Source organism: Mesoplodon densirostris, chromosome 10 (genome assembly GCF_025265405.1).
Source record: "Mesoplodon densirostris isolate mMesDen1 chromosome 10, mMesDen1 primary haplotype, whole genome shotgun sequence".
Taxonomy (NCBI): domain Eukaryota; kingdom Metazoa; phylum Chordata; class Mammalia; order Artiodactyla; family Ziphiidae; genus Mesoplodon; species Mesoplodon densirostris.
Genome location: NC_082670.1, coordinates 95623286 through 95650512, shown reverse-complemented (window position 1 = coordinate 95650512; position 27227 = coordinate 95623286). Strand labels below are relative to the sequence as shown.

At 35.1% G+C, this 27227-nt stretch overlaps 1 protein-coding gene across 4 annotated transcripts in view; it reads right to left on the bottom strand.

Moving 5' to 3' along the window:
- CNTN6 (contactin 6) overlaps positions 1 to 27227 on the bottom strand; it is a 155405-nt gene that overhangs the window by 28728 nt on the left and 99450 nt on the right. For all 4 annotated transcript variants that reach the window (XM_060109746.1, XM_060109747.1, XM_060109749.1 and 1 more), the window contains one exon: positions 16868 to 16995. In XM_060109746.1, the coding sequence (XP_059965729.1) occupies positions 16868 to 16995 (128 nt within the window). The remainder of the gene's footprint in view (positions 1 to 16867; positions 16996 to 27227) is intronic.

The window sequence follows — 27227 nt, the reverse complement described above, 5'->3', positions numbered from 1 at the left end:
ATTTTTGGGTCGCAGTATGAGATAAAAATGTGGGGTGTTTTTCTTTGAAATTACTTTGCTTTAAAAATAATATATTACCTACAAACTGTAACGGTAATAATGATACATGAGTAACAACATAAACATACAAATTGCAAAAATATATTTTTGATTCAATTTTATATATACATTAAATAATAATACTTTATTAAAGTTATATCTTGATTGATCATAAGAGTTTTCTCACTTTTCTATAAATTTATTTATTAGGTCATCAGAATTTATGTTTTAGCAATTTTATTTTTAAGTGACATCGGTTGTGCATGGCAAATGTAAAATCGCAGATGCTTTTCGATAATTTTTTATTTTTGCAAAGATCTTTCTGTTGATGCAATTGTTATGGAACCATTGAGAGTATTTTATAGGTTGTGACAACATTGGAATAAATTTCTGATAAATTATTTTGAAATGTGAATCTTAGATCATCTAGAGCTGATGATTCTCAAGGAACAATCTTTTCTAGAAAGATTTATCTCTTCATACAAATCCATTCTGTTTAAGTCTGAATTGAATTTTAGATGTAAATTTAAACAATGGAACTGTTACATTCTTCGGACATATCCTGTAACTTGTGGAGGTTTCACGAGAAACTGAAAGTGGCTTAATGGTTTGTGTATAATCCAAAACGCATCTTTATGCATTCTACTGCTGTACCTTTTTTTTTTTTTGCGGTACGCAGGCCTCTCACTGTTGTGGCCTCTCCCGTTGCGGCGCACAGGCTCCGGACGCGCAGGCTCAGCGGCCATGGCTCACAGGCCCAGCAGCTCCGCGGCATGTGGGATCTTCCTGGACCGGAGCACGAACCCGTGTCCCCTGCATCGGCAGGTGGACTCTCAACCACTGTGCCACCAGGGAAGCCCTACTGCTATATCTTTAATTCTAAGGAAACACTCATTAATAATTGGTTTACCTGGAGATTTGTATAGAAATAGTATTTTTCCCATTGAGTAGAATAATCTTTAAATTTAAATTTCTATTTCTAAGCCTCTGGAAATTAGCTTTCTAGTGTTGCACACATTTTCAAAATCATGTATGCCAAACTCTTCTAAGAATTCACATAACTCTATGATATGCCTTATTGCAATATATGTAGGCTTTTATTTCGTAATACTTTACTGACAAAATTTACTGCCTGGGCACTGACAGTTCCTGTCCTGGTGCTCAGGCTGAAGAGTTAATATTTGTACAGATGTCACCCGGACATTGTCTGGGAACAGATGAGCAAGCTGACTTCTCACAGTGGATCCTGACACTGACTGCTTTCTGAGTTCCTTGTTCCCCTGAAGCCCTTGCTGTCATCCCCTGAAGTTTCTACAGCTGCTACCATCATCACCTCCATCAGTTTGGTCCCGGGTCCTGATTTGCTCCCCTTCCTCTGGGCCTCAGCACTCCTGACTGCCATCAGGCATGTGGGTATGTACAGTACCACCTGCCTGCTTGGTGCATGGACCTGAGCCCATTTGTGCACAAGCTGCGGCAGCTAAACCATAAACACTTGTGTGTGCTTCCACCTAGGATATCTCCTCTGCTCATGGTCATGCTCCATTGTCCCACTAGCTTTCACTTACAAAGCACAAGTTCAGAGACAAAGTGACCAAGAATTTTGAGATAGCGACAGTGGAGCATTAGACCAAACGTGAGGCATATCTCAGCACGGGATCGTGTGTGACGGGGTTACAAACTGATGAAACCAGCCCTGGATGCCATGTTAAAAAAATGCCAAAAAAAAAAAGGGAAGCCTTGGAAGTATGAAGCAGAGGGGGGAAAGGCATAAAGACATAGCAGTATTTGTAGGATAAAAAAAAAAAGGATTATATTTAAAAGAAGAGTCTTCTATGTGGGCAGACTTGTTATTCAAAAACAGGGAATGCATGGTTATCTGAACATAGTCCCCATGTGAATACCCTCCTGTGAGGGTGAGGGGGTACATGGACAAGAACGCTTATAACTACTGTATCCTCTCACACCACATGCAGACCTGTCCTAATCCTGTGTAGGTGGTTCTGCAACACCCACAAGGCCACTGATTGCTGCCCTGAAGAGTTCCCTTCTGCAACTGCACAGAGCTCTAACTCAGAACTGGAAGTGAATACCCCACAGAGACAAAATCACAGTTGCAGAGAATGGGAGAGTGGTTCTTGAGCAGGAGAAACATACACAATTTTTGATGCTATTTTAGGGAAAGAACAAGGAGTAGCTTTAGTTCATTAACAAGTTCTGATTCCTCCTTTGCATACACTTTAACTTCTTAAGAAACTAACACTAGAGAAATTTTTTTAAAAGCCATTCGAATCGGGCCTCCCTGGTGGCGCAAGTGGTTAAGAGTCCGCCTGCCGATGCAGGGGATACGTGTTCGTGCCCCGGTCTGGGAGGATCCCATATGCCGCGGAGCGGCTGGGCCCGTGAGCCATGGCCGCTGGGCCTGCGCATCCGGAGCCTGTGCTCCGCAACGGGAGAGGCCACAACAGTGAGAGGCCCGCGTACCGCAAAAAGGAAAAAAAAAAAAAAAAAAAAAAAAAAGCCATTCGAATCACTCTCAAGGAGTGGAGGGATGTATATACACACATCTAGTGTACTACTTTCCTAGGAGCGCATACATACCAGTGGAGTAGGTGCAGTAACATGAGGCTCATTGTTAACACTGAAACCCTTCTTGGTATTTATGGATAAGTGAGATAATTAGGGCCTGAATTATAACAAATTAAAAAGGAGGGACGTTGACTCTGCTAGACTCTTATCATTTGTAAAACTTTGAAATTCTTTAAGGCTCTTTCTCTGAAACAAAATAGAGCGATAGTTATTCCTTTTCATTTCCTATAATTATATTTTTGTTGCCTATTCCTTAAGTATTGATATTTGTAGAAATTCTACTCTAGTAGTTTAAAAATTTAGCATGAATTTCCTGGAGAATGTGTTCAAAATGTGCATTTCTCTGCTTCCACCAGAAATACTGATTCGGCAGGTCTGCAGAGAGAACCTAGAAATGGATTTTTTTAACAGGTTGCTTCTTCAGTTGATTTTAATATGGTCAGTCCAGGCCCATGCTTTGAGAAATAATTGCTTTAGGTTTTGAAATTTGAACCTGAAATTTCTATTTAAGGAAAATCCAAGCTATGTGAAATATGTTGCCAGAAAGCCACCAATGCTTTGGATCCAGGAAAAAGTCATATCCAGTAAAATGTTATTTATTAGTGATGCTCCAAAAATAAATAAAGGTGGATTTCCCAGGTTATTCAACTTTAATTAATTCTGTATACTTACTATGTTTGCTTTTAGAGTTTCATAGTACCTTTTAGCATATTAAAAGCTTTGAAAATTCCTGTATTAAAGAAGTTTCCTCAATTCTAGTTTTCTGCACTTACTAGATATGGAACATTTTTAATTCATTTAACACATCTTAATACGTTTTGGGATATAAAGAATTCTAAGAAACAGTGTTTGGAAATATGACTTTCATGGTTGAAGAGGGTTAGCATACACAAATATATACACACATGTGTGTATTTAACATGCATAATACATATATAACTATATATTTAAGAGATAATCACATACATTTGAACTCCGAAAAACTTAGGAGTAATCGTTAATTTTTTTTTTTTTTTTTTTTTTTTTTTGCGGTACGCGGGCCTCTCACTGTTGTGGCCTCTCCCGTTGCGGAGCACAGGCTCCGGACGCGCAGGCTCAGCGGCCATGGCTCATGGGCCTGGCCGCTCCGCGGCACGTGGGATCCTCGCGGACCGGGGCACGAACCCGTGTCCCCTGCATCGTCAGGCGGACTCTCAACCACTGCGCCACCAGGGAAGCCCGCGACCACCTTTTGAAGGTTATTCTAAGTATGAATGACATGCGTTAATGGAGAGTTCATAAAGTTACAGAATTTTAATATTTAATCTTTTCAATCTGTTTCAGTGAGATTCAGATCATACGAAAACAGCTTGATCTAACAATCCTATCCTTAAGAAGTACAAGGAAAGGCTTAATAAAATATATAATGCTTTTGATGAATAGCCTTACTCAAATTCACATTGTCAAAATAGACAGTGATATTTCCAGAACCCATCTTTAGTTAAGAGCCCCTCAGGAGACATGAAAACTAGTAACAAAATTTCTCTCAGAACTGTTAAGCATGAGTTCTTTAAACGTAAGTGTGGCTTGTTCCCTGTATCAATGGCCAAACACTCTATTACATATCATGATCCCCAGCTACATTTTTACAAGCCAGGGATGGCAATCCATCATGTAATTAGTCTTTCCTGAGCATCCAGAAAATACTACTTTTGGTCACTTTTTGTTTGTTTCTTTTGTACTTTTAACTCAGTTGAAATCTCCATCTGTGAGTGATAATCTTCCAGGGTCATTGTTCAGAATAATAACTGCTCAGGTGGTTCTGAATTATCAACTCCTCTCAAAAGATTGATGAATGTTAAGAAAAATCATCAAATCTTTCTCCCTCTGTACATCATGTGATTCTGCCTTCATTTGTCTATGACATTATTGGAAATGTTATTAAGATACTGATATAAAGGAAACTAGTGTATAAATAGCACTTAAAACAGGTGATGAAAGTCTCTGATATTTTCTCTCATTAGTTAACTTGTGAAGACTAGAAATAAAAACTTCTAAAATTTGGTCCTCTTCCTAATTCCTCAGAATCTCAAATTAGTCTCGTATCGACATATTAACTCTTCCTATTGCTCTTAATTTCTTCTTCAATCTGTGACCACATTCCTTCTGTTTATAGGAGTTTCATTAACATTTCTTTTAGTGCAGATTTGAGTGATAGGTTCTCCGAGGTTTTGTTTGCTGAAAGCATCTCTATTTTGTCCTCATTTGAGAAGATATTTTGCTAGGAATAGAATTTTATTGGTATTGTCTTTCAGACCATTAAAAATGTCATTCCACTGTCTTCTTGATTCCCTTAATTCTGTTGTTATGTCAACTGTCATTGTCATTGTTATTCTTTTGAAGATAATGTTTTTTCTTTTTTTAATTGGGATGATTTTTCTTTCCTTTGTTTTCGCTACTATGTGCTTATTTAAACTTTCCTTTGTGTTTATCCTAATTAAGGCTCATATGATTTCCTGAATAGATGGCTGATGTCATTTTCAGTTTTTTTTTAACTCTCTGTAAAATCTTTCTTCAAACTGGTCATCCCTCATCCCTTCTCTGCCCCTTTGGGAACCACAATTTCATGTATGTTAGAGCTATTCACCATCAACAATATATTCTTTGTGTTCTTTTTTGTCTTTCCTATTGCATTTCCTCTCCATATTGGATATCTTATATTCACATATCTTCCTCTTTACTAATCTTCTTCTCTACCATATCTAATCTGCTGTTAAGTCTATTTTGTTCTTAATTTTAGCCTTTGTATTTTTCACTTCTAGGACTTTCAACTGATGTTTAATACATGCCATTTCTCTTCTGAAATTCTCCATCTTGTCATCTTTTAAAAAAACATACTAATCACAATTATTTTAAAAACCTTGTGTGATAGCTTCTGTATTTCTATCACCTGTGACTTGTTGCTGTTATCTGATATTTCCCTGGGTTTTGGTCATTTGGTCCTGGCTCCAGCTATTCTTGGTAACATTTTATTAAATGTCAGGCACTGTGGCTCAAAATGTAAATATTTTCATTTTGTTGTATTTTTCCCAAGAATATTTACTTTTTAAGCAGGCAATTGAAAAAGAGCAGAATCTAGTCAGGAATTGATACAAATTGAGTCTGAAGTCAGTGATTTTAAGTCCTGGTCAATTTTGCTCTGCTTTTATTACTAGGGCATAGTCCCTGAGGTGTCTTGATTCAAGATAGAATTGTTTAGCTGGCCTCATTGTATTTGGTTGATTATGAGCCCCACTTTTTTTCTTTCTGGCACTGTGAGACCACCAAAATTTCTGCTTGAGATTTTTATTTTTAAAATATTATTTGTGATTGATATTGGTATGATGTTTGTGTGATAAATCTACTTCAACTAGTCAGGACAGAAGTTTCACCAATATTATTAACTTTTTGTAATAGATTACATGTAGGATTGGAAATATTTAGGCCATTTATCAGTAGCTTTTTAGATAATAGCTTGAAAGTATGATGCTTAATGTCATTTGGAAAAAGAAGTGAGCACTACTTTGGACAGATGTAGAAACCCTTAACATAAAAATATACTAATTGTTTATTCAATACTTTATTCAAAACCACTTAATTAGTATTGAACCCTTACTTTCTTCCAGGTGTACATCAGTGTGAACACTGAGCAAATGAAACAACACCAAACTGAGGAGCCTTTAGAGGATTTCCATAACAGAGGCAAAAAACTCATCTACAGTTTAATAGGAACATTCAAGCTTCTAGAAGGGAGACAGAGATGGAATTGAGACCCATACTTTTGAGGCTGTGGGTGAGTCTCTTAATTTCAATATTGTTATCATTTTGGGCCAGATTATATTTTGTCACATGTATGTGTAAGTGGATTCAGAGTGAGGTGGGGAGGCTGTTTTGTGCATTATAGGATATTTAGCAGCATCTTTGGCCTCTACCTACTAGATGTTAGTAGATCCTTCAGTTGTGACAACGAGAAATATCCCTACACATTGCCCTGTGTCCCCTAGGAGGCAAAATAAACTTAGTTGGGTATCTCTGTGCTAGAGACACACTTTGGGAAAGTGACAGTATGGTTTAAACTAATGTTTGGTCATTGAAGTTATGGGACCTGGTTAGATTCTTTACATATCTTGATGCTGAGGCCATTTGTTGGACAATGGGATATGGGGTTTGAAAGAAGGAAAAGAATGAAAATGACTACAAGGATTTGGCTTGAGCAAGTGTCGGTGTAAGCTGTCATTAATATAGTGGGGATTTACTGTGGCAGGAGCAAGTTCTGGGAGTGAGAATTAGGAGGTTAGTGTTATGATATAGTAAATTGGTAAGTGAAGATAAATTGGCAGTTGGATTTGGGATTAAGATAGATAATTAAGCTGGGTTATCATTTTGGGAATTAGCTTGTAGATTTTAATTCGAGGACAGTTCCCTGTGATATTCCAAATTTAGGAAATTGGTAAGATTCAGAGGAACTAGAAAAGGAAATTGAAAAGGAGTGACTCAAGATGTTAAAGGAAAATCTGAAAAATACTATGTCCTGGTAGCCAAGTGAGAAATGTGTATCAAGAAGTGTGTGATCAGTAGTCTGATATGTTAAGTAAGATGTCTGAGAACTGACTGCTGGATAAAACAGTGTGGAGGCTACTAGTCACCTTGTTAAGAACAGTATTGATGAAATGGTAGGAAAAAAGCCTGGTTGCATGGATTCAAAACAGAATTGACCAGAAAGATTGAAAAAAGCAAGCACGTACAGACAACGTTTTAAAAGAGTTTTGATATAAAGGAGAAAATTCAAATATGGCAGTAGCCGGAGGGGAAGTAAGGTCAGAAAATGACAGCTTTTTAATGATGGGAGTAACAATATGCAAGTACGGTTGTGGGAGTGATGCATTAGAGGGGATAATAGAGACGAAAAAGACAAGTGAGGGAGAGGGAGGGGGTAAGGAGAGAGAGAGAGAGAGAGAGAGAGAGAGAGAATGTCCCTGAATGTGAGAGGGAATCATATCTAGTGTACAAGTGGAAGATTTGAGTCCATGACCCATAATCTCCCAAACTGTGCTTTCTAGATTACTTGACAAATTTTGTTTAAGCAAAAAATAGCTAAAGCTTGACTTCTTCTAAATATTAGCAGAGAAAAATAGTATCACAATAAAAAATAGGATGTACAACATCCTGGCGATGATAATTGATTACATAGTATTAACTTCAAGTTCTTTATAAACATCTAAAAAATGATGCCAAAAGAAATTTTTTTTCTAAGACATTAATCCACCAAAACAGAGATGAAAAGGGGAGACAAAATTTGAGGAACTGGAATGAAGTTGAATGACTTCTAACTGACTTACTGTAAAGGTCAGTCATAGGCTGGCAGTGGGAAGGCTGAGGAGAAAACTTATTTAGCATGTCTTTATAAATTAATTCATTTTGGAATTTATGAATAGGATGCTATTTGGTCTCAAGAATGTTTTCCCATCTCAGAAGAAGACCAGCAAATTACTTTCCTGAGAGGATATGCAACAGAGGGTGTCTGAACTTCTGGTCACCAAGCAGTTAAGGGTGGGGGGCTTCTACTGAAAATAGCAGAATTAAGGAAACATGTACAGGGTGAGGGCTGAGATCCATGTGCTGTAACCTTATGCAGTTCTGAGGGTGCTGTCTGCTGGGCCTTTGCTCTCCAGGCAGGAAACCTGGGTGGGAGGTGAGGGACATTTTCCTAGGGATCTGATGAGCCTACAAGAAAAGATCCAAATATAGTGACCTTAGAGTTTTCCAAGGAAATATCTTGGCCAGATCATCTAAATGTGAAGTCCAGTCATTCAAAAATCCCCACGCTTGATCAGAGCTTTCTGTAAGACTTTTAGTGACCCACTCTTAAATATGAGCAGACAACAGATGTACAAAGTATCTTTGTACACCTCTTAATAAAGGATAGGGATTAAAACAAAGAAAGAGAAGAAAGTAGTTTGGGACAGCAGAGACCATGCATAAAAAATAAACTAGAAAAGAGAAAAACTACAAGCAATATTTTCAGAGGAAGGGGGAGAAAAAGAGCAAGGCCAGAAAATAAAAGGACACTTAGAAATTTTTTCAAAATAGCAAAAACAAAAATACAATAGAAAGTCTGGAAGATAACGTTGAGAAAATCTCCTAGAAGATAGAGCAACAAAGCTATAAAATGGATATGAGGAGAGAGAAACAAACAAAAGTGTGTATGTGTGTGTGTATATATATATATATAACATGAGCATGTATATAAATTATATGTATCTAAATATATATATATAATTATATAAAATACAATATTATATACATAGATAGGTAAATAGTTACATACATACATACATACATACACACATGCATAAACTCGAATACCAGTTTAGGAAATCTATTAAATAATAGGGATTTCAGAAAAAGAAATGGAGTAAATTATTAAATTATTTGGTAAGATATTCCAGGACCAAGAACTACGAGTTTCCAGGATGACAAAGTACACCAAATGCCCTGTAAAAAGGTTGAAAATAAATTTACACTATGATACATCATCATGTAATTGTGGGACACTGGGAAAAACAGACTTCTAGAGAGAGAGCGAAAAAAGATGTCAACAAACAACAGGTCAGAAATAAAAATGGCTTCAGCTTTTAGAGCAGAGTAACATCTCCAAATTTATGAAGAATCCTGATTTCCAATCCAGAATTCTGTTTCCAACTAAACCATCAATCAAATATAATCATAGTGTAAAGACATTTTCAAACATGAAAGATCTCAAAAACATTGCATTTTTCTTAAATTGTTTCTCAGAAATCCATAGGAAGATGCAGTCTACCCAAATGAGGAAGTATGTCAAGAGAAAGGTAGGGTGCTTAGGAAACCAGGCTCCCCAACACAAAGGTAGATTGATATTAAAGGAAGAAAGTTGAGATAGAACTGAGGGATGAATTGTTGCCAAGTCCATAGAAAACTAAGCAAACAAACAAGAAAATTGCTAACTCTAAGAAAAGCAAGCACAGGAAAATCAAAGCTAGTACTCTGAAATAAACCCTGTAGAGAAAACAAACAAAGAAGGAAAGCAGTGTGATAGAGTCTTTAATTCCCCACCTCTAGCAAGCAAGAAATGGAGGAGTTTTTAATCTTTATTAATACATTTTTCCTCTTTATACATATACTTGCAGTAGGCTAGGTTGTTTTGTTTTATATCCACTAAAATCTACATGCAGTACTTGGTATTTATATTATATTCCACCATATGCAGAGTATGATTTAATTCCAATGTACAAAGTAACCATGGTCAGTATATTACAGTTTCTCTGCAGTTACCATTACCCATTTATCTTCCACTTCAATATTTAAATGATTTAGAACAAATATTAAAAGACTACCCTGAACCCCAGAGTAAAAGAAACAAATGAAGAATTGTCTGGAGAAAGTAATTGTCTAAAATTTAAGTTGTCTAAATGAGAAAACAAGTCTAAGTATCATGCAAGGTAACACCGAAAACTTCCCTAGCAAGTAATAATGTAAAATGTAAACACAGATCTTCTATATTAACAAGTAATCAAAACAGAGCCTGACATCTATTTAAAAAGAGCATGCACTGTAGATTCTGCTTAATGAATTAAATATGCCAACTACTCACTTTCAAAGCAGTAATACATAATAGGCAATGACTATTTATGGGATCATATTTATATTTCCTATAAATAGATAGCATTCACTCAGTCCTCCAACTGTAACTTTATGCTGGGTTGTAGTAAAATATCAGGTTGAAGTGTTCTGTAGTTTTAAAAGGGATGGAATGAGGAAATTTTACTTTACCTGGCTACAGGACCTAATAGAAAATGTTTTCTTCTGAACATTTATGTTGGGATAAAGGTAGATGAAATGAGAAAATAAAATCCAGAAGAGGAGAATCAGAGTCAATCAATTCATTTGATTATTTTCCCCCTCTACACCCCCTTGCCCCACTCCTACCCCATTCCTTTTTTTGGCTTGAAAGAATTTGCTAATAACTGTTTCCTTGAGTGTTCAGGATCCACAGACCTAAAATAGAGCTTGCATCTGAGGGGTTTATTTTCTTAATGTTGTAATGACACACATTTTTCCTAAAAAAATGTCACTAGAGCTTGAGTGACCACTGTGCTGGTTTAGAAATAGAATGCCCAAGTAACAGAGGAGTCTAATCACTTCTTTTAGCTTCAGACTGGAATCAAGAAAAAAATTACTGAACTTCCAATTCCTAACCCAATACTCAGGGCACAAGTGTGTACAAGTTTGGGAAGGAAACTGGACACAAAGATATTTATAATTCAAGATTTTTTTTTTTTTTACTACACAGATTAAACCTACTGTTGGTAAAGTTTTGTTTAGTTTTGTTCATTTTTAATAAAAACAGAAGGTTGACAGCTAGTGATTAAAGCTGAGTGAGAGAAGCCAGATGCCAAAGAGTATATTCTGTATGATTACGTTCGTATGAAATCTACGGCAGAAAAAAATCGTAACAGTACTTGCTTTTAGGACTGGGGTGGGGGTAGGGATTGATTAAGAAGGGGCATGAGGGAAATTCTATAGGATGATGGTAATGTATCTTGGTAGAGTTAGGGGTTACGCAGGTGTACGCATTTGCCAAAATTCAGCAAATGTACACTTAAGACATGTATTTCATTATATATGTAAAGTTTACCTCAAATGATAAAGATATAAACAAATATTGAACTCTATTTAACAAAGGAAAACTGAAATATTTAGGGGGAAGTACTAATATCTGCAAGTTACTATAGTTTTATTTTCTTTGAACTTCAAACAATGTCATGTAAAAGTGTCTCATGTAAGTATTATTACATAAATTTACTAGAAGGTAAGAAAGAAGGGAAAAAAGAGGTCTGCCACTTAATAACAAGGGACCTCGGCAAGTACTTTCAGACGTCTATGCCTTAATCTCTAATGATCATCTGCTTAAAAGTGTTGTTCGGAGGGTTCAGTGAGATGATATACATAAAGCAGCTATAACAGTGCCTGGAGCAGAGTATGTATATTTAATAGAGTGTAATTAATGATAATAATAAAGAATACAACAGCAAACAGCAAAAACAAACTCTTTAGGATTTCATGCTAGTTAGTAATTGAACTAGTTAATCTAATTTCAAAGTTTCTGCTTTTCATCTCTTTAAGAAGTAGTATGTACTCATCTGTCTGGCCTCTTTATTTGGTATAAAGCACAAGCTATACACCCCCTATTTTTATTAAGAATAGATAAAACAAAGCAAAATTTTAACCAATAATAGGTTCAGTGAAAATTTTCTTGCATAATAAAAAAGTGCAGACTTATAATTCATTAATTATAATTAATATATAACATCCTTTACGTTATATATTGTATAATATATATTTAAAAGAAAAAAGGCTGCTTATTAACATGCCTGGAAATTTCATCTGAGTGATATGTGCTATATTTTTAAAAGACTATGAACTAAATTGTTATGAAGACTAAAATAATATTGATATTATTGTGTTTGCTTACATGAAAGCTTTTTGTTTGTTTTCTCCTTTATACTTGAAGAGATTATGGAATTCAGGTCTCAAGAACTCAGCGTTATTTTCAGTACTGGAGGGGGGAAGAAAATTTCATTTCTAGACAGTATAAAAATTCACTATATATTTTTTCACCTTAAGAATACTTCCGGGCCTCCCTGGTGGCGCAGTGGTTAAGAGTCCGCCTGCCGATGCAGGGGATACGGGTTCGTGCCCCGGTCTGGGAGGATCCCATATGCCGCGGAGCGGCTGGGCCCGTGAGCCATGGCCGCTGGGCCTGCACATCCGGAGCCTGTGCTCCGCAACGGGAGAGGCCACAACAGTGAGAGGCCCGCATACCGCAAAAAGAAAAAAAAAAAAAAAAAAGAATACTTCCATTAATAATTTTTAAATCAATGTCTTCTTTCTATTAAATGTTTTAATTCATTCTTGTAGAAAATTGGAATGTAGAATTAAATATTTGGGGAAAGATATTAGCAGTACTGGGAGACTTCAATCACTACAAAAGGATGGATGTATTCCATTGTGTCTTGTCATTTCTGTGAAATTGTATTTTTGGTTTACTCAGTGAAGCTAGGCTTCTGGATACAGCTGGGCTCAACACCTCAAATCTTTTAAACTGTAGTGTAAAGCCACAAAGCCTCCAATTATCTACCTATCTCAATATTTCTCTTAGTAAATGTAGAACCATATTAGTGAACACTCTCATTCTACTGGAGAAAATGGATAGGCCACTCTCCATGCTGATAAAATAAAGACTTCTATCACAAAGAATAAACAACTAAATGAGCAGCAATAAACTTAATTTGCACATTAGATATGCTTTTCCAAATTCCGACATTTCAGTTGAAAATAATGCTGAAGCAATGAGGCCTATAATTGGACATCCAAAACTTCTCCAGTGGGGAAACGAAAACAAATGTTGCCTGCAAACAAGATCAATTTTATAGCCTGCTGTTACTCTGCTTTTTAATAATTTTCCAAATGCCAGATCAAATAATTTCCCCTTTTATGTGATTTTCATACACCTCTTAGTGTATGTACACACTGTAATTGTACTAAGTCCCCCAAAATGAAAACATTTAAACTCTCTTTCCTTTCCATTCTCTGTCTGTGCCTGTGGAACATGTCCTCAAATTACACTGGGCATCTGCCGGGGCTCTGGTAAGGCTGGTGCTAATTGCACTCCCTATGTTGAATAACAAATTGCTTTATCCTGTTGCATAGTGGAATAGAAATTTCCAACATACAGTGCAGATAACTTCTGAATCCTCTTGACACAGATAAGCCATATCAGCTAAAAACTAAGCTGGAGAATATCTTAGTCCTGTAACTATTATCTTTTTGCATGTTATCTAACAATAACATTTTTTGCATGACTGAGGCAGATAAGTAAATTCAAAGAAAGATGATTGTTTTATCAGCTTTACTGAAATTTCTTATTTGCTCCTTACCACCCTATTACCAGAAAAGTCACTGTAAGATTTTGATTTGAGAAATAAAATTATATTTGACTGTATGACAATCAGATGAACATTATAGACAAGAAAATGCAAACATACACACACACACACAGGTGCACACACACATATACATACATACACAGAGAAGTATTAAATCGTCTTAACAAACAGCCAAATGGCTACACTCTTAATAGTCAAGAAAATGTTTGAATCAATGCATAGGATTATGATTCCTTCTCACATTAAAGCTTAAAATTTGTAGGTTGTAAAATAATAATTTTGGCAGTGATACCTTCAACATTCCCACATGAAAGGGAATTAGAGATAGCAGTCTAGTTAAGAAGCTATGCTAATGATAGACTTATCTTAGAACTGTATTTGTGTAAAAATCCCACAGTTTAATAAAGATTATACATTACAGATCAGTAATAAAGCAAAGTTTCTAAAGATGCTTTTATCCATACTGTACACATTTTGTGTTTATGTAGTTTTTTTTAATGTATGTGTTACTATGTATGTATGTGTTTATTTATATTGCATATGGTGGTTACTGTCAATGGCAAAGAAGCAAGAAATCCCCAAATCCCTTTAAAATGGGACGTGGATATTTCATGAAGATTAAAAATAACAAACACAATTTCCTTCCCATTATTAGATATAAATGAGTGAAAATAACTTGATATTCATGCATATTGACATAAGCCCTTTTTGCATATGTAAATCATCCTCTGGTATTATGCTGAAAATACCAGAACAGTGAGTTCTCTGCATGAAGTCTTCCAGATTTTCATGTATTTTCATATCTGTCCCCCCTTTCAGAGTGTGGGGTTCTCTATGTATTAGAATTATGTAACTACAAACCGTAAAATTGGGAAAGTGAAAACGTTTACAAGTTTGTTATTTGCCTTTCATGTTCTTTATTGTGAAGCATTCTAACAAGCATAAACCCTGAAAAATTGAAAACTTTCAGATTTTAGAGTAAGGAAGTCAGGATGGAAATTATCTCTGAGAACTAAGGGGAATGAGGTGAGATCCTTTCACTCAGTCAATAGATTTATTGAACACATACAGTTCCCAGGACTGTACTAGAATTTGTAATGTCCCTGCCTTCTTTATGCTTCTTTTCTAGAGGAAGGGAAATATAGGGGAAAAAAAATACATGTAAATAAGTGAATTATATCCTTTGTAAGAAGATGAAATGTGCCACAGAAGAAGAAAGAGTAGAAAAGATAAAGTTGACCAGGAATGTAGATTGAGATAATTTTGTTTCAATAGCTCCAGCAAAAAAACACTAGAAATAAACAAAAATGTATCAGTTTTTTAACTAAGCAATCTTAGTTATTTTCTTACTCATAGACAGAGTGGAGTGCCTGAGGATTATGGTGTGTTTTGTGGAATATCCCAAAATACATATCAACTTGATTGTACCTTAAGAATTAGGAACCTATTTAGTAAGAAACATGGCTATGTTTCACCTCTACAATATCCAAATTCCATAATTAGAACTAAGTTAGTAGCTGCTCCTGAGTTTCTCACATTTATGTGAGTCTTCTCCTTTTACTTTTCTTCCATTAATTAGTAATTGACAGCATTAAGACAGCATTTAGCCTAAAGAAACATTTGAGGAAAAGAAACTATCCATTTAGCTCAATCTATTAACTTTTTTTCTTAGTCTCTGGGGTGAAAGCATCCCCATCATTGTATTTTAGCAGGAAAATTATTGGTCCTACTCACCCATCACCAGTATTCTACCAAAACTTTCTTTGAGAAACTACGTTTCCACTACTGATGTCTTCATCCTTAAAATTTCATATTTTAACTCCTCCTGGATTTCTCCATACCTGTAAGAATTAACTGCAATGCCTTTTTATCTTCTACCATATTTTAATCTTCTGCTGTAATAAAAATGAGTGCATACCACCTGTAGTTTCTTAATTTGAAATAAGGTAATCTCCTCTGTTTTTTTTCCTTAATGGACATGTTAGTTCTTCACACATAAAGCATTTCCACTCTTCAGTACATGAGTATTGCCAAAACTTTGCTGGAGAAATTCCCTATTATTAAATATAGCTACAGCACGTTCCTTGAAACATTAAGTCCATACCTGTCTTAAAAACCTGATGACAATACAATCTTAAAGAAGTGAAGTTTTTCAAAATATGCAACACTGGTTGAATTTTGATACAAGTTCTATCATTTACATTTCCCCTGAGTGTTTCAGACAATTGTTGGCATAATGTAATAGGCTTGAGATAAAGTTGGAAGAAATATCTTCCAAGGATAAAGATGAGTGTTTATTTTCCTTGAGACATTTTAAAGGATAGTTGAAGTATAGCAGCTAACTACTTTTTATTGTATTTATTCATTTTTAATAGAAATTATGATAAAGTATCAATTGCTGAATTTAATCATTTGTGCTTAAGTAGCTGCTCAAACTCGTCTTTCAAGACAGTCATTTTTGTCATCCAGGAGGCAATAAAATGATAAAAGTGACCTGGCTCCCCCTAAACAGACTAGTTTTATGAGCTGAGGTTCAATAAAGTAAAGTAGCAAAGATGGGGAATAGATGCATCTAATGCTAATTATATCCCTTGGTGATAGTAGTTACATTTGGATTGATACTAGTTTAAAAGTCTCAAGACTAAGGTATTCACTTTTGCCATCTGAAGTTGTGTGAGCATATGTGTTTACTGTGATGGGAATCTAATAATAACTCAAATGGACACTAATGTTTTAATTTTTTTTCTTTGCAAAGAACTGCTTATTAAGGTGAATGTAAGAGAGTCTGCATTTCACTAGTTATGTACTTAGAGTTATAGAAATAAGCGAACTGATTATGCACTTGGCAGCCTTACATCCAGGTAAAAATTTTACACAAAATGAGTTTCTGAAGGAAACTTCACAAAAAAAATATTACCCACTGACGTCAACAGAATGTCCATGGCTTCCCCACACTGAGGCATGTGTGGAAATCCAAAATTTTTAGTTCAAGTTTTAGTTTTGTCTAATTACCCGCTGGACAGCTTTTCAACTGCCAAGGTATTCACATCTACCGTGTTATTCCACTGGCAAAGTGAGCATGCTATTAATGAATATGGGAACACAACTCTTAAATAAAATGTGAAATCAAACATTTCACATATACAATATGATACAGGGTTGACACTGTGATAGAGGTCATGATATGCATACATATCTCCAATGTTCATCAAGCACAAATGAAGATAGTAAAATACCTTTTACAGCTAGGCTGCCAGTGTTCTTGGCAACACCAAACTGATTTGTAGCTATGCAAGTGTATGATCCGGCATCCGACCTGGTAACGTTATGTATCTTGAGGCTGCCATCCTTCAGGATAAACACTCTAAAAAGAAAATGTGTAATTAGCATAAGTAAGGCTCTTTAAAACTGGTAAGTCTTAACGACCTATTTTCATTTTAAAGCATTACTGAAACCATGGGTGCATTTATTAATATGAATGTATTCCTTTCCTATTATCCTGCTTTTAATTGTGAGCAATCTGTGAATCCACATATTAGAATAAATGACATTTGCTTTTATTCTGACACAGTACTGATACTTATTTTGCTATAACTTGAATTATCATTGCTGATTTCAATGCACATTAAAAATCAAATGAGTGCTTGGTGCTACAATGCCCATTTGCTTGATTAATAACAAATACAACTAGTTACTATGCATTTTGAAAAATCAACTCTGGTGAAAACCGAACTTGGCGTTAGAGAAACGCAAGCCAATTTTCACATTGTTTACTCTGTGGCTTTATAGACCAGTTTTTACTTAGTACTTTCAGCTACCAAACAACAGGGTTTTCAACCATGACAATACTTGCTTGTGCTAGTGAGTTGAAGGAACCATCCATGGGGTTCCATAGCCAGAGGGCTCAGGCCATCTTGTTATGTGGCCTGTCCCATTAAAAAGAGGAAGAGAGAAGTAAAAAGAATGAAGGCTTCAAGAATCAGACTGAATTAAATATTCCTAAAATACATGTATTCATATAGTACGCAATGGAGAGAGAGCTATTTAAGAAGTTCTAATCTTTCAAAAAATGATTCGTATGAAATTTTCTCTGAAACTCAGAAATAGTCAAAAGCAAATGTCAGAACACTGTCGTAATCAAGGGAACCCCTAAGATTGGTTTCTTGGCAAAATCATCATCAAATGTTTTAGTAAGGAGACAAAAAATGAAAAACAAAACAAAACCATGTGCCCGATATTATGTCTTATAAATTTAATTAACGACCTTTTAAAAACACAGCTCTAAAAACACTAGTGGGTAGTCAGAGTTGCAGAAAAATAAGCAGTGAAAACTCATTTGTAATGACAATGGCTTTAAAGGAATGAAAGGAAAGAGAGTTGGCATGCATGTCACATCCATTAACAGTAACAAAACAGTATTTCTCTCATTGCAAACATATCATTGTTTCTAATATGTGTATTACAATAAATGTAGCTAATATAATTAATTACCCAATTTGAAACACAGAGAACATCAGCCAACTACAGTTTGTATGAAACCAGCTTATGATGTTGGGTTTATTATCAGTGACAAGTTCCATATTCTTTTGTCAAGTGAGTGGAAGGGGCCACATCTGGGTTTAGAATGTTCCATGGCACATAATCAGATTTCTTTTAAGTCATTTTCTTGGAGTATTCCCCAACAGTGAACATTTGACATTTAATTTCTGAAACGTCTAGATTTCTTGATCCCAGTTTATACTAACAATCGAATCATACCGCTATTGACACAGTAACAAAGCTATTCCAGTATGCAGCAAACTTATGGCCAGAAACAATTCTTCACCTGATTCAATTAGAAGAGGTCGATGTGAGAGACATTTGGGTACATCACTTACCTCTAGAATTTAGGAATAACTAAGAATTTTAAGCAACACAGAAACATTAAATTTTGGCAAAAAAACATTTTAAATGTTAAAGAAATATGTATCTGCTGATAGCTAAAGACCATCAGACAAACTTCCCAGCTAGTAATGCCAATGTTTATATGTCATAATTTTTCACTTAGCTTTCCAAAAAGGACAATTCATACAAACTGTGGTTTAATATTACCCTAAGTCCACCACCCTTTTCAGGCTCATTGTGTATGTTCAGTAATGTTTGTTAAATTGAACTGAAATTGTCATCATTGAAAGTGTTTATTTCTTTTGAAATCTTAGTCAATCAATTAACATTTCTCAAGCTTCAGATAAGAAGAAGACAGACTAAGACTAGGAAAAGTTAAAATCTGCTCAAGATTAAGCGGCTAGTAAGCATCAAAGAATGAATTGAAAATTATAACTGAGTATCTCTAGTGCTCGTGCTCTTTCCAGAACCATCACTTTGTGTCACTTGTAATAAATAATTCTGCATGTTGACTATGATGTTCAAGAAATATCTGCTGAGTCATCATTAGAGGCCCTTAAGATGGTCTTAGGTGTTTGCTCCTCAAAATGTGGTCTCATCCCAGACCTACTGAATCAAACTTTGCATTTTAACATGATTTTCAGTAATTAGTATGCACAATAAAGTTTGAGAACATTGCTCAGTTCATTATAAATCAAACTTTATTCTGTAGAGATTATCTTTATGTCTAAGCAAGAATCCATTTTGTTTTCATAGATAAATATGCAAAAATGTGCAAAAGAATAAAAAATCTTAGATTTAAATGTTTTATGAATATAACCAAACTAGTAACCAAACCAATGTATCATTTATTAAAACTAGATGATTAAAAAAGTAATTATCCCTAGTGCCCTAGGATATAGAAAGCTAGACATTTAACTATAATTAGAGATTTTATAACATAGTAAATGGTATGAATATTTCAACTTACTATTTTTTCATTAATAAGAGATGTTAAAATATAGTAAGAAAACTTAATCTTTAACAGTGTAGATGTTCTCAAACTATCTAATCATAACCCTAAATTTATGCAGAATAATTAAACAAAAACTATTAAAGAAAAGTGAGAATTTCCAGTTCTCTCACATATCAAAACACGGCTTAGTAGAAATTATTTTTAAAAAAAAGAAATAACACCCAATTAACATCAAATTGTATTAAGAAAACTGAGCAATTGACAGTTTCAGATAGGGAAGGATGCACATGTAAAAATTTACTGGAACATTTTAATTGATAGTTTTGGTAACATTCATAGAGAAAGATAAAGACTGACTTTCTATCCTTCTTTTGAAATATTCTAAAAGATATTTAAAATAGCACCTGGAGGGTTCGAAAGGATATATTAATAAAGTACATTAAAGTATTGTCTTTATTCATACAAGACTCTCTGGTATTTAAAAACAAATTACAACCACAAGTATAGATATGCTCGGCTAACTGAAAAACTGAGAAAACACTCTGGTGATAAAAATGGAAATTTGCATAAATAATTAGCAAACAGAATATAAGTTACAGAGAAGAAAGCAAAAGACAGTGAAGTGATTGATTACATATAATACAGATATTTATTTAAATTAGCACTTAATGCTGAGATTACACTGCTAATAGACAATAGATCATAAAAGCATATAGGAAAATATCTGGTACTATGGAATATGGTAAGGCTTCTAAAAATTTAATAGCAATTTAAATGCCTGATTGGAAATAGAACAATGCTAAACTTTTTTTCCTTCTAAATTTATTTAGCAAATATTTATTAAATACCTATTGTGTTCCAGGCACTATGTTAGATATTATAATAGGTATGTAAGAAATAGAGAATGTTAGTATCGAGGATATTCTTTTTCACAACTAAACTCATTGGTCAAAACACAAGCAGGTTGTGAACTGTTATTGTAAGCTGACTCTGCACAAGTCCTCTACTAAGTGTATAATAAATGTCAATTCACTGACTTATTAAGTAAACCTCTGGGCTTACTATTGTTATCATTCCCATTTTACAAGTCAGGAAAGTGAGGCATGGAAAGAAGTGGGTACCTTAAGGTACACACTCGGTAGTGTAGCACCAAGATTCCAACCATGCCTTTCTCTTTACACCAGGAAGCACTTATTTTAAGAAGGGCTCTTTCACTTCAAGTTTACAAAGTATAATTTACTAATAATATAGTTACTTAGAGCACAAATTTGAGCACATATAAACATATATATAAAATTGTATTTGCATAGAATGATCTTTAATATGGAGGTTTATAATCTGACCTTCAGGGAATCCAATAACTCCCCAAAATGTGATGGAACATTTGTGTGTGTGCATATATGCACATTTCCTCAGAGTTCTAAGCGTTTGTGAAATCTTAAAGGCGAGTTTGATCTACCCTACTATAGGAGAGTTTTAACCATAAACATGAGGTAATAATGATGGCAATATTAATACTAAGGATTATTTTTCTTCTTCTGTTACACTGTCCTATGCAATAATGTAGTACAGTTATTAGCAAACATGGAGTTTGGAGTCAATTGCTTGTGACTGAATCTGAGCCTTAATATTTAATATCTGTATTACTGGGTCCAAGTTACTCAACTGTGCAAGAGTCTTCAGCTTTCTCATCTGTAACATGGGGATATTAATATTACCTGTGTCACTGAGTCATGAGGAGTAAATGATATAAACTGTTTAAAATGCTCAGCCCTGTCTATGCCCTACTCCTGGTTAGCATCAATAAGTAGGTTTTTAATGAAACATTTTCTCATCCTGCCAAAGAATGTAAGCACTTCTGTAACTCCATGAGCAGTCACAACAAGGAAAGAAGGAAGTGTTTTGTCACAATTCAGTTTGAACAAAGGGACCTGAGAGGTATATGCCAGGCTTTTTGAAAGGAGCCTAATGCCAGAAGATTTTTCCCAGTGTTTCATTTCACTGCCTAAGACCCTTCGTTGAATTCATGCCACTTCGTGTCTGTACTTGTGGAGTCAATCTTTCCGATCCGCATTGCTCTCATTTTTATTTTAGAAATGGAAATAGGTTGTCATAAGAATTGAATTAATTAAATGCTAGCTATTAATCTTATTTGTATTCTTTGCTGATACTAGTTTTTGGTCTTTGCTCTTCTCCGTGACTCGGACCAGCATTTTCAATTCTCGCTGTGATTCTTACTCCTGCCTGATGTCTTAAAAAACACTTTCATCTGACTGGACTCAGCAGTATGTTTTGTGGCTTTAACTACAATATGGTTATCAGTCCTTGGTGTCACCAAGTTCTAATACTTGACTTACGGTGTATGTATGTTTGCCCTTTAACTCTTCCTCTATAATCATTTCACAGTTCAGTGATAACACTGTTCCTCTCTGGTGTCTATTCTCAAATATCCACTTAATTAGAATATGTCACCTGTTCACACAATCAAATAGAAAAATTTTCCCCAAATTACCAAAGCTTAGTATTCTATTCAGATGATTAAATCACAAACTAAGGGATTGCATTTAAAATGTTACACAATAATTAGAATTTAAAGACATTTACATGTATAGATATATTATGACCATTCAACAATAGAAAAACTAATAGTTAGCATTTGTAATTTATCATGCTATTCTTCTAATTGCATTTGGGCATTAAAAAGGTAGAAATTCAGAACTACAAGCTGTGTCTGACAGTCAAGTGACATTGGGAGATTTTATAGTCACATTAGAAAACAGAAAATGTAGAAAACTGAGCCACCAACATATGTAAACATTTCAAGGTTAACTGATAAGTTGAAGGCAGACTATGTGGTGTGATTGAACATCCAACGTTTCAATCTTCCCACTGTCAGGGAACGTTAGTAGCATAAAGCGAAAACAAAAGTAATGAATGTCTTAACTAGTTGCCTTCTACTTTCATACCCTTTGCCTTCTACTTGATGAGCTATTGTGAATAAAACATCAGGAAGATAGACTACGACATCAAGTGAACTCATAGGAGTCTTTTATCTGGAACATGTGTGTCAAATTTTGTGTCATTCTAAGGAATTAGTCTAAAGACTAATGTCAAATATTTTTACCCTTGCTTTCCTAAGTTGTACATGATACCAATTCATTACAAGCTTCATAAATACAATAGGTATTAGCATTCACATCTAGTTTATCACTACAACTAATCTAATGTATGTCCAAATTTTGATTTACCTACATATATATAGAAAAAACAGATCTATATTATGTGGACCCCATATGAATAGCAAATGAGGAAGGCTCTGGTTTTTTTTTGTTTAGTTATTGACCATAGCCTATCACAAAATTTGAGGACATAGTAGATTAGCAATAGCTAAATTTCTTAAACTCAGAGAAATTAGGACATTGGACAACTACAATTTCATATTGCTGAAACTAGAGCAATACTTCTATTTTTATAGTTAGATTATTAACTGGAGTATTGCTTCCACTTCTGTCTAAAGATAATACTGTAGACCATGAAATTTTAATTGACAGTTTAATTTTACTGATATCTAGAAAATGTAAAATAGATTGGATTAAAATGAGTTAGATAAGAAGGAGGAAAGTATGTATAAATTTTGGCTCTGCACAATTTAGGTTTTAGGTAAAATGTCCCACTGGAATTCATTTTCTATTTTATTACTTTAAAAAAAAATTTAACATCTTTATTGGAGTATAATTGCCTTACAATGGTGTGTTAGTTTCTGCTTTATAACAAAGTGAATCAGTTATACATATACGTATGTTCCCATATCTCTTCCCTCTTGCATCTCCCTCCCTCCTACTTTCCCTATCCCCCCTCTCTAGGTGGTCACAAAGCACCAAGCTGATCTCCCTGTGCTATGTGGCTATTTCCCACCACCTATCTATTTTACGTTTGGTAGTGTATATATGTCCATGCCACTCTGTCACTTTATCCCAGCTTACCCTTCCCCCTCCCCATATCCTCAAGTCCATTCTCTAGTAGGTCTGTGTCTTTATTCCCGTCTTGCCCCTAGGTTCTTCATGACCGTCTTTTTTTCTTAGATTCCATATGTATGTGTTAGTATACGGTATTTGTTTTTCTCTTTCTGACTTACTTCACTCTGTATGACAGACTCTAGGTCCATCCACCTCACTACAAATAACTCAATTTCATTTCTTTTTATGGCTGAGTAATATTCCATTGTATATATGTGCCACATCTTGTTTATCCATTCATCTTTTGATGGACACTTAGGTTGCTTCCATGTGCTGGCTATTGTAAATAGAGCTGCAATGAACATTTTGGTACATGACTCTTTTTGAATTATGGTTTTCTCAGGGTATATGCCCAGTAGTGGGATTGTATGGTAGTTCTATTTTTAGTTTCTTTTTTTTTTTTTTTTTTTTGCGGTACGCGGGCCTCTCACTGTTGTGGCCTCTCCCGTTGCGGAGCACAGGCTCCGGATGCACAGGCTCAGCGGCCATGGCTCACGGGCCCAGCCGCTCCGCGGCATATGGGATCCTCCCAGACCGGGGCACGAACCCGTATCCCCTGCATCGGCAGGCGGACTCTCAACCACTGCGCCACCAGGGAGGCCTCTATTTTTAGTTTTTTAAGGAACCTCCATACTGTTCTCCATAGTGGTTGTATCAATTTACATTCCTGGAATCCATTTTAGATCAAATATTGACATTACATTTTAATAATTTTAGCACCTGATTAGCATAGTTAAGGTGTAATATCTATGCTTATCTCACTGTCATTTAATAAGCTATCTTTTAAAAATTCCTTATTTTAACAAGTTACAAAAAGTGATCTACAAACAAGTAGATACATAAGCTTCCTCATTTAAATCAAAGTAAAGGTTCCTATTCTGTCTTTTTATGTCAATAATTTTAAGCAGCTCTAATGGCAGTTATATACAGAAAATATCTCACACCTCTGTACAGGGAAAATTTAAAGGTTTAATCACTGGATTATTAAAATGTATTTTATTATTCCTTATAAGATCATCAGCGTAGTAAAAAACTCAACAGATAACCCAAAAAAAGAGATAACAAAAAAGATAAAAACATAGAGACAGAATAAAAATGAAGTGCTATCTCAAGACAGAGATGACTGAATGGGCACAGAAAATAAAATCTAGTCTCTCTACTAAATGGTGTAGATCATCTTCTGCAAAGAACAATACACTTTTTATCTTTAATCAGTTCTAAACAAGGGGAAACACATAACAGAATATTCAACAAAATTTATGGAAGGAATTCTTAAATATGTTCTCTCTTTTATTTTGTCTGCCTGTTAGGAAAGAGCACAAATATTCTTTTCAGTAAAGAGTTGTGTAACTCCCAAAGAGAAAACAAATGTTCATAATTTGCAAATATTTGTTAGAGTACATCCTTCAGAGACTTGCCAGATGAAAGCCTAGAGTCTCTTCCCCAAGTATCTAGCAGAAGATTTGCACTCCAATCCACTTGTCTGAATTCCATCCATCCTCCCAAGCCTACTTTGATTTTCACCATTTCAGACACACCTTATGTGTCTCCTCAGCTTCTCTTAGTTCCATTGGCTGCCAAAGGTCCAGATAATACAACCCCACTGGCAAAGGGGCAACCAGCAGATAAATCCTATTTCTTTCCTTCCAAAGTCTTTTTATTCCCAAGTAGTTTCTGTCTGGAGACAGTCTATATGACTAACTGATGCCAGCCTACCTGTTGTGTGTCCCTTGGCTTAAAGTGAGTCAGTGGCCAGTGTAATAAGATATGATCCTACATTGCTGCCTGCATTTACCTGCTTCACTCTTAGTTTTGTGTCCTAGGGAAACTGGAGTAAGATATGTAGCTTTCTCTATCACACCTGTCCTCTCAAACACTACAGTTCACAGTACTCGCTCTGTCTCCCCAAATATTAAGAATTAGCAGTTTTGTCCCACATTAATAAACTTATATGGGGAATTCCTTGGTGATCCAGTGGTTAGGATTCTGCACTTCCACTGAAGGGGGCCATAGGTTCGATCCCTGGTCAGGGAAATAAGATATTTTATTTTAAAAAAATAAAAAATAAATTAACTCATATCAGGGAGGTTTAATAACTTACTTAGCTACAGCAATGATGCAGGTCTTCTGATCCTGATTTCTACTGAATCATTATGTTTCCTTATATTTTGAATTTTCCTTTATTTTAAGATTTTTTTTTTACAGCAGTTTTAGGTTCACCGAAAAATTGAGAGAAAGGTAGATTTCCTATGTACCCGCACATATGCATAGGCTCCCTTGTTGTCAACATTCCCCACCTGAATGGTACATTTGTTACAACTGATGAACATACACTGACGAGTCATAGTCAAAGACCATAGTTTACTTTAGAGTTCACCCTTGGTGTTGTGCATTCTTTGGGTTTGGGAACATATATAATAACATGTATCTATTATTATAATATCATACAGAATATTTCCACTGAACTAAGAATTCTCTATGTTCCACCTGTTCATTTTTATCTCCTCCAGCCCTTGGCAACTACTGATCTTTTTATTGTCTCCAGAGTTTTGCCTTTTCCAGAATGTCATATAGTTGCAATCACACAGTATGTAACCTTTCAGATTGGCTTCTTTTAATTAGTAATATGTATTTAAGATTCTTCCATGTCTTTTCATGGTCTGTTATCTCATTTCTTTTTAGCACTGAATAATATTCCATTGCCTGGATATACCAGTTTATTTATCCATTTGCCTACTGAGGAATCACTTGGTTGCTTCCAATTTGGGGCAATTATGAATAAAGGTGCTATAAACTATACAGTGTGAAGGTTTTTGTGTGGACATAAGTTTTCAAGTCCTTTGGGTGAACATTAAAGAGTACAATATCTGTATTGTATGATGAGAGTATGTTTAGTTTTGTAAGAAACTGCCAAACTGTCTTCCAAAGTGGCTGTACCATTTTGCATTCCCATCAGCAATGAATGAGAGTTCTCGTTGCTCCATATCCTTGCCAGCATTTGGTGTTAGTCTTCCAGATTTTGGCCATTCTAATAGGTGTGTAGTGGTATCTCATTTTAATTTACATTTTCCTGATGACATATGCTGTGGAACATCTTTTCAAATGTGTATTTGCCATCTGTATATCTTGTTTGGTGAGGTGTATGTTAAGGTCTTTTGCCCATTTTTTAATGGAGTTGTTGGTTTTCTTATTCTTGAGTTTAAAGAGTTCTTGGCATTTATTTTTTATCACAATCTTTTATCAGATGTGTATTTTGCAAATATTTTTTCCCATTCTGTGGCTTGACTTCTCGTTCTGTTGACATTGTGTTTCGCAGAGCAGAAGTTTTTTGTTTTTTTTATTTTAAGGAAGTCCAGGTTATTATGTCTTTCCTTCAGAGATCTGCCTTTGATATTGTATCTATAAAGTCATGGCCTTACCCAAGTTCATCTAGATTTTCTCCTATGTTATCTTCTAGGAGTTTTACAGTTTTTTGTTCTACATTTAGGTCTGTGATCCATTCTGAGTTATTTTTCTTTTGTGTGTGTGTGAAGGGTGTAAGATCTGTGTCTAAATTCTTTTTTTTTCTTTTTTTTTTGCATGTGGCTGTCCAGTTGCTTCAGCACCATTTGTTGAAAAGACTATCTTTGCTTCATTGTATTGCCTTTGCTCCTTTGTCATAATTTTCTTTTTAGACAAGTTTTCACTCTCTAAATAGACTGTAAAAGCTAAGTTTTTTTTGCTTAAGTGATATAGGGGTCA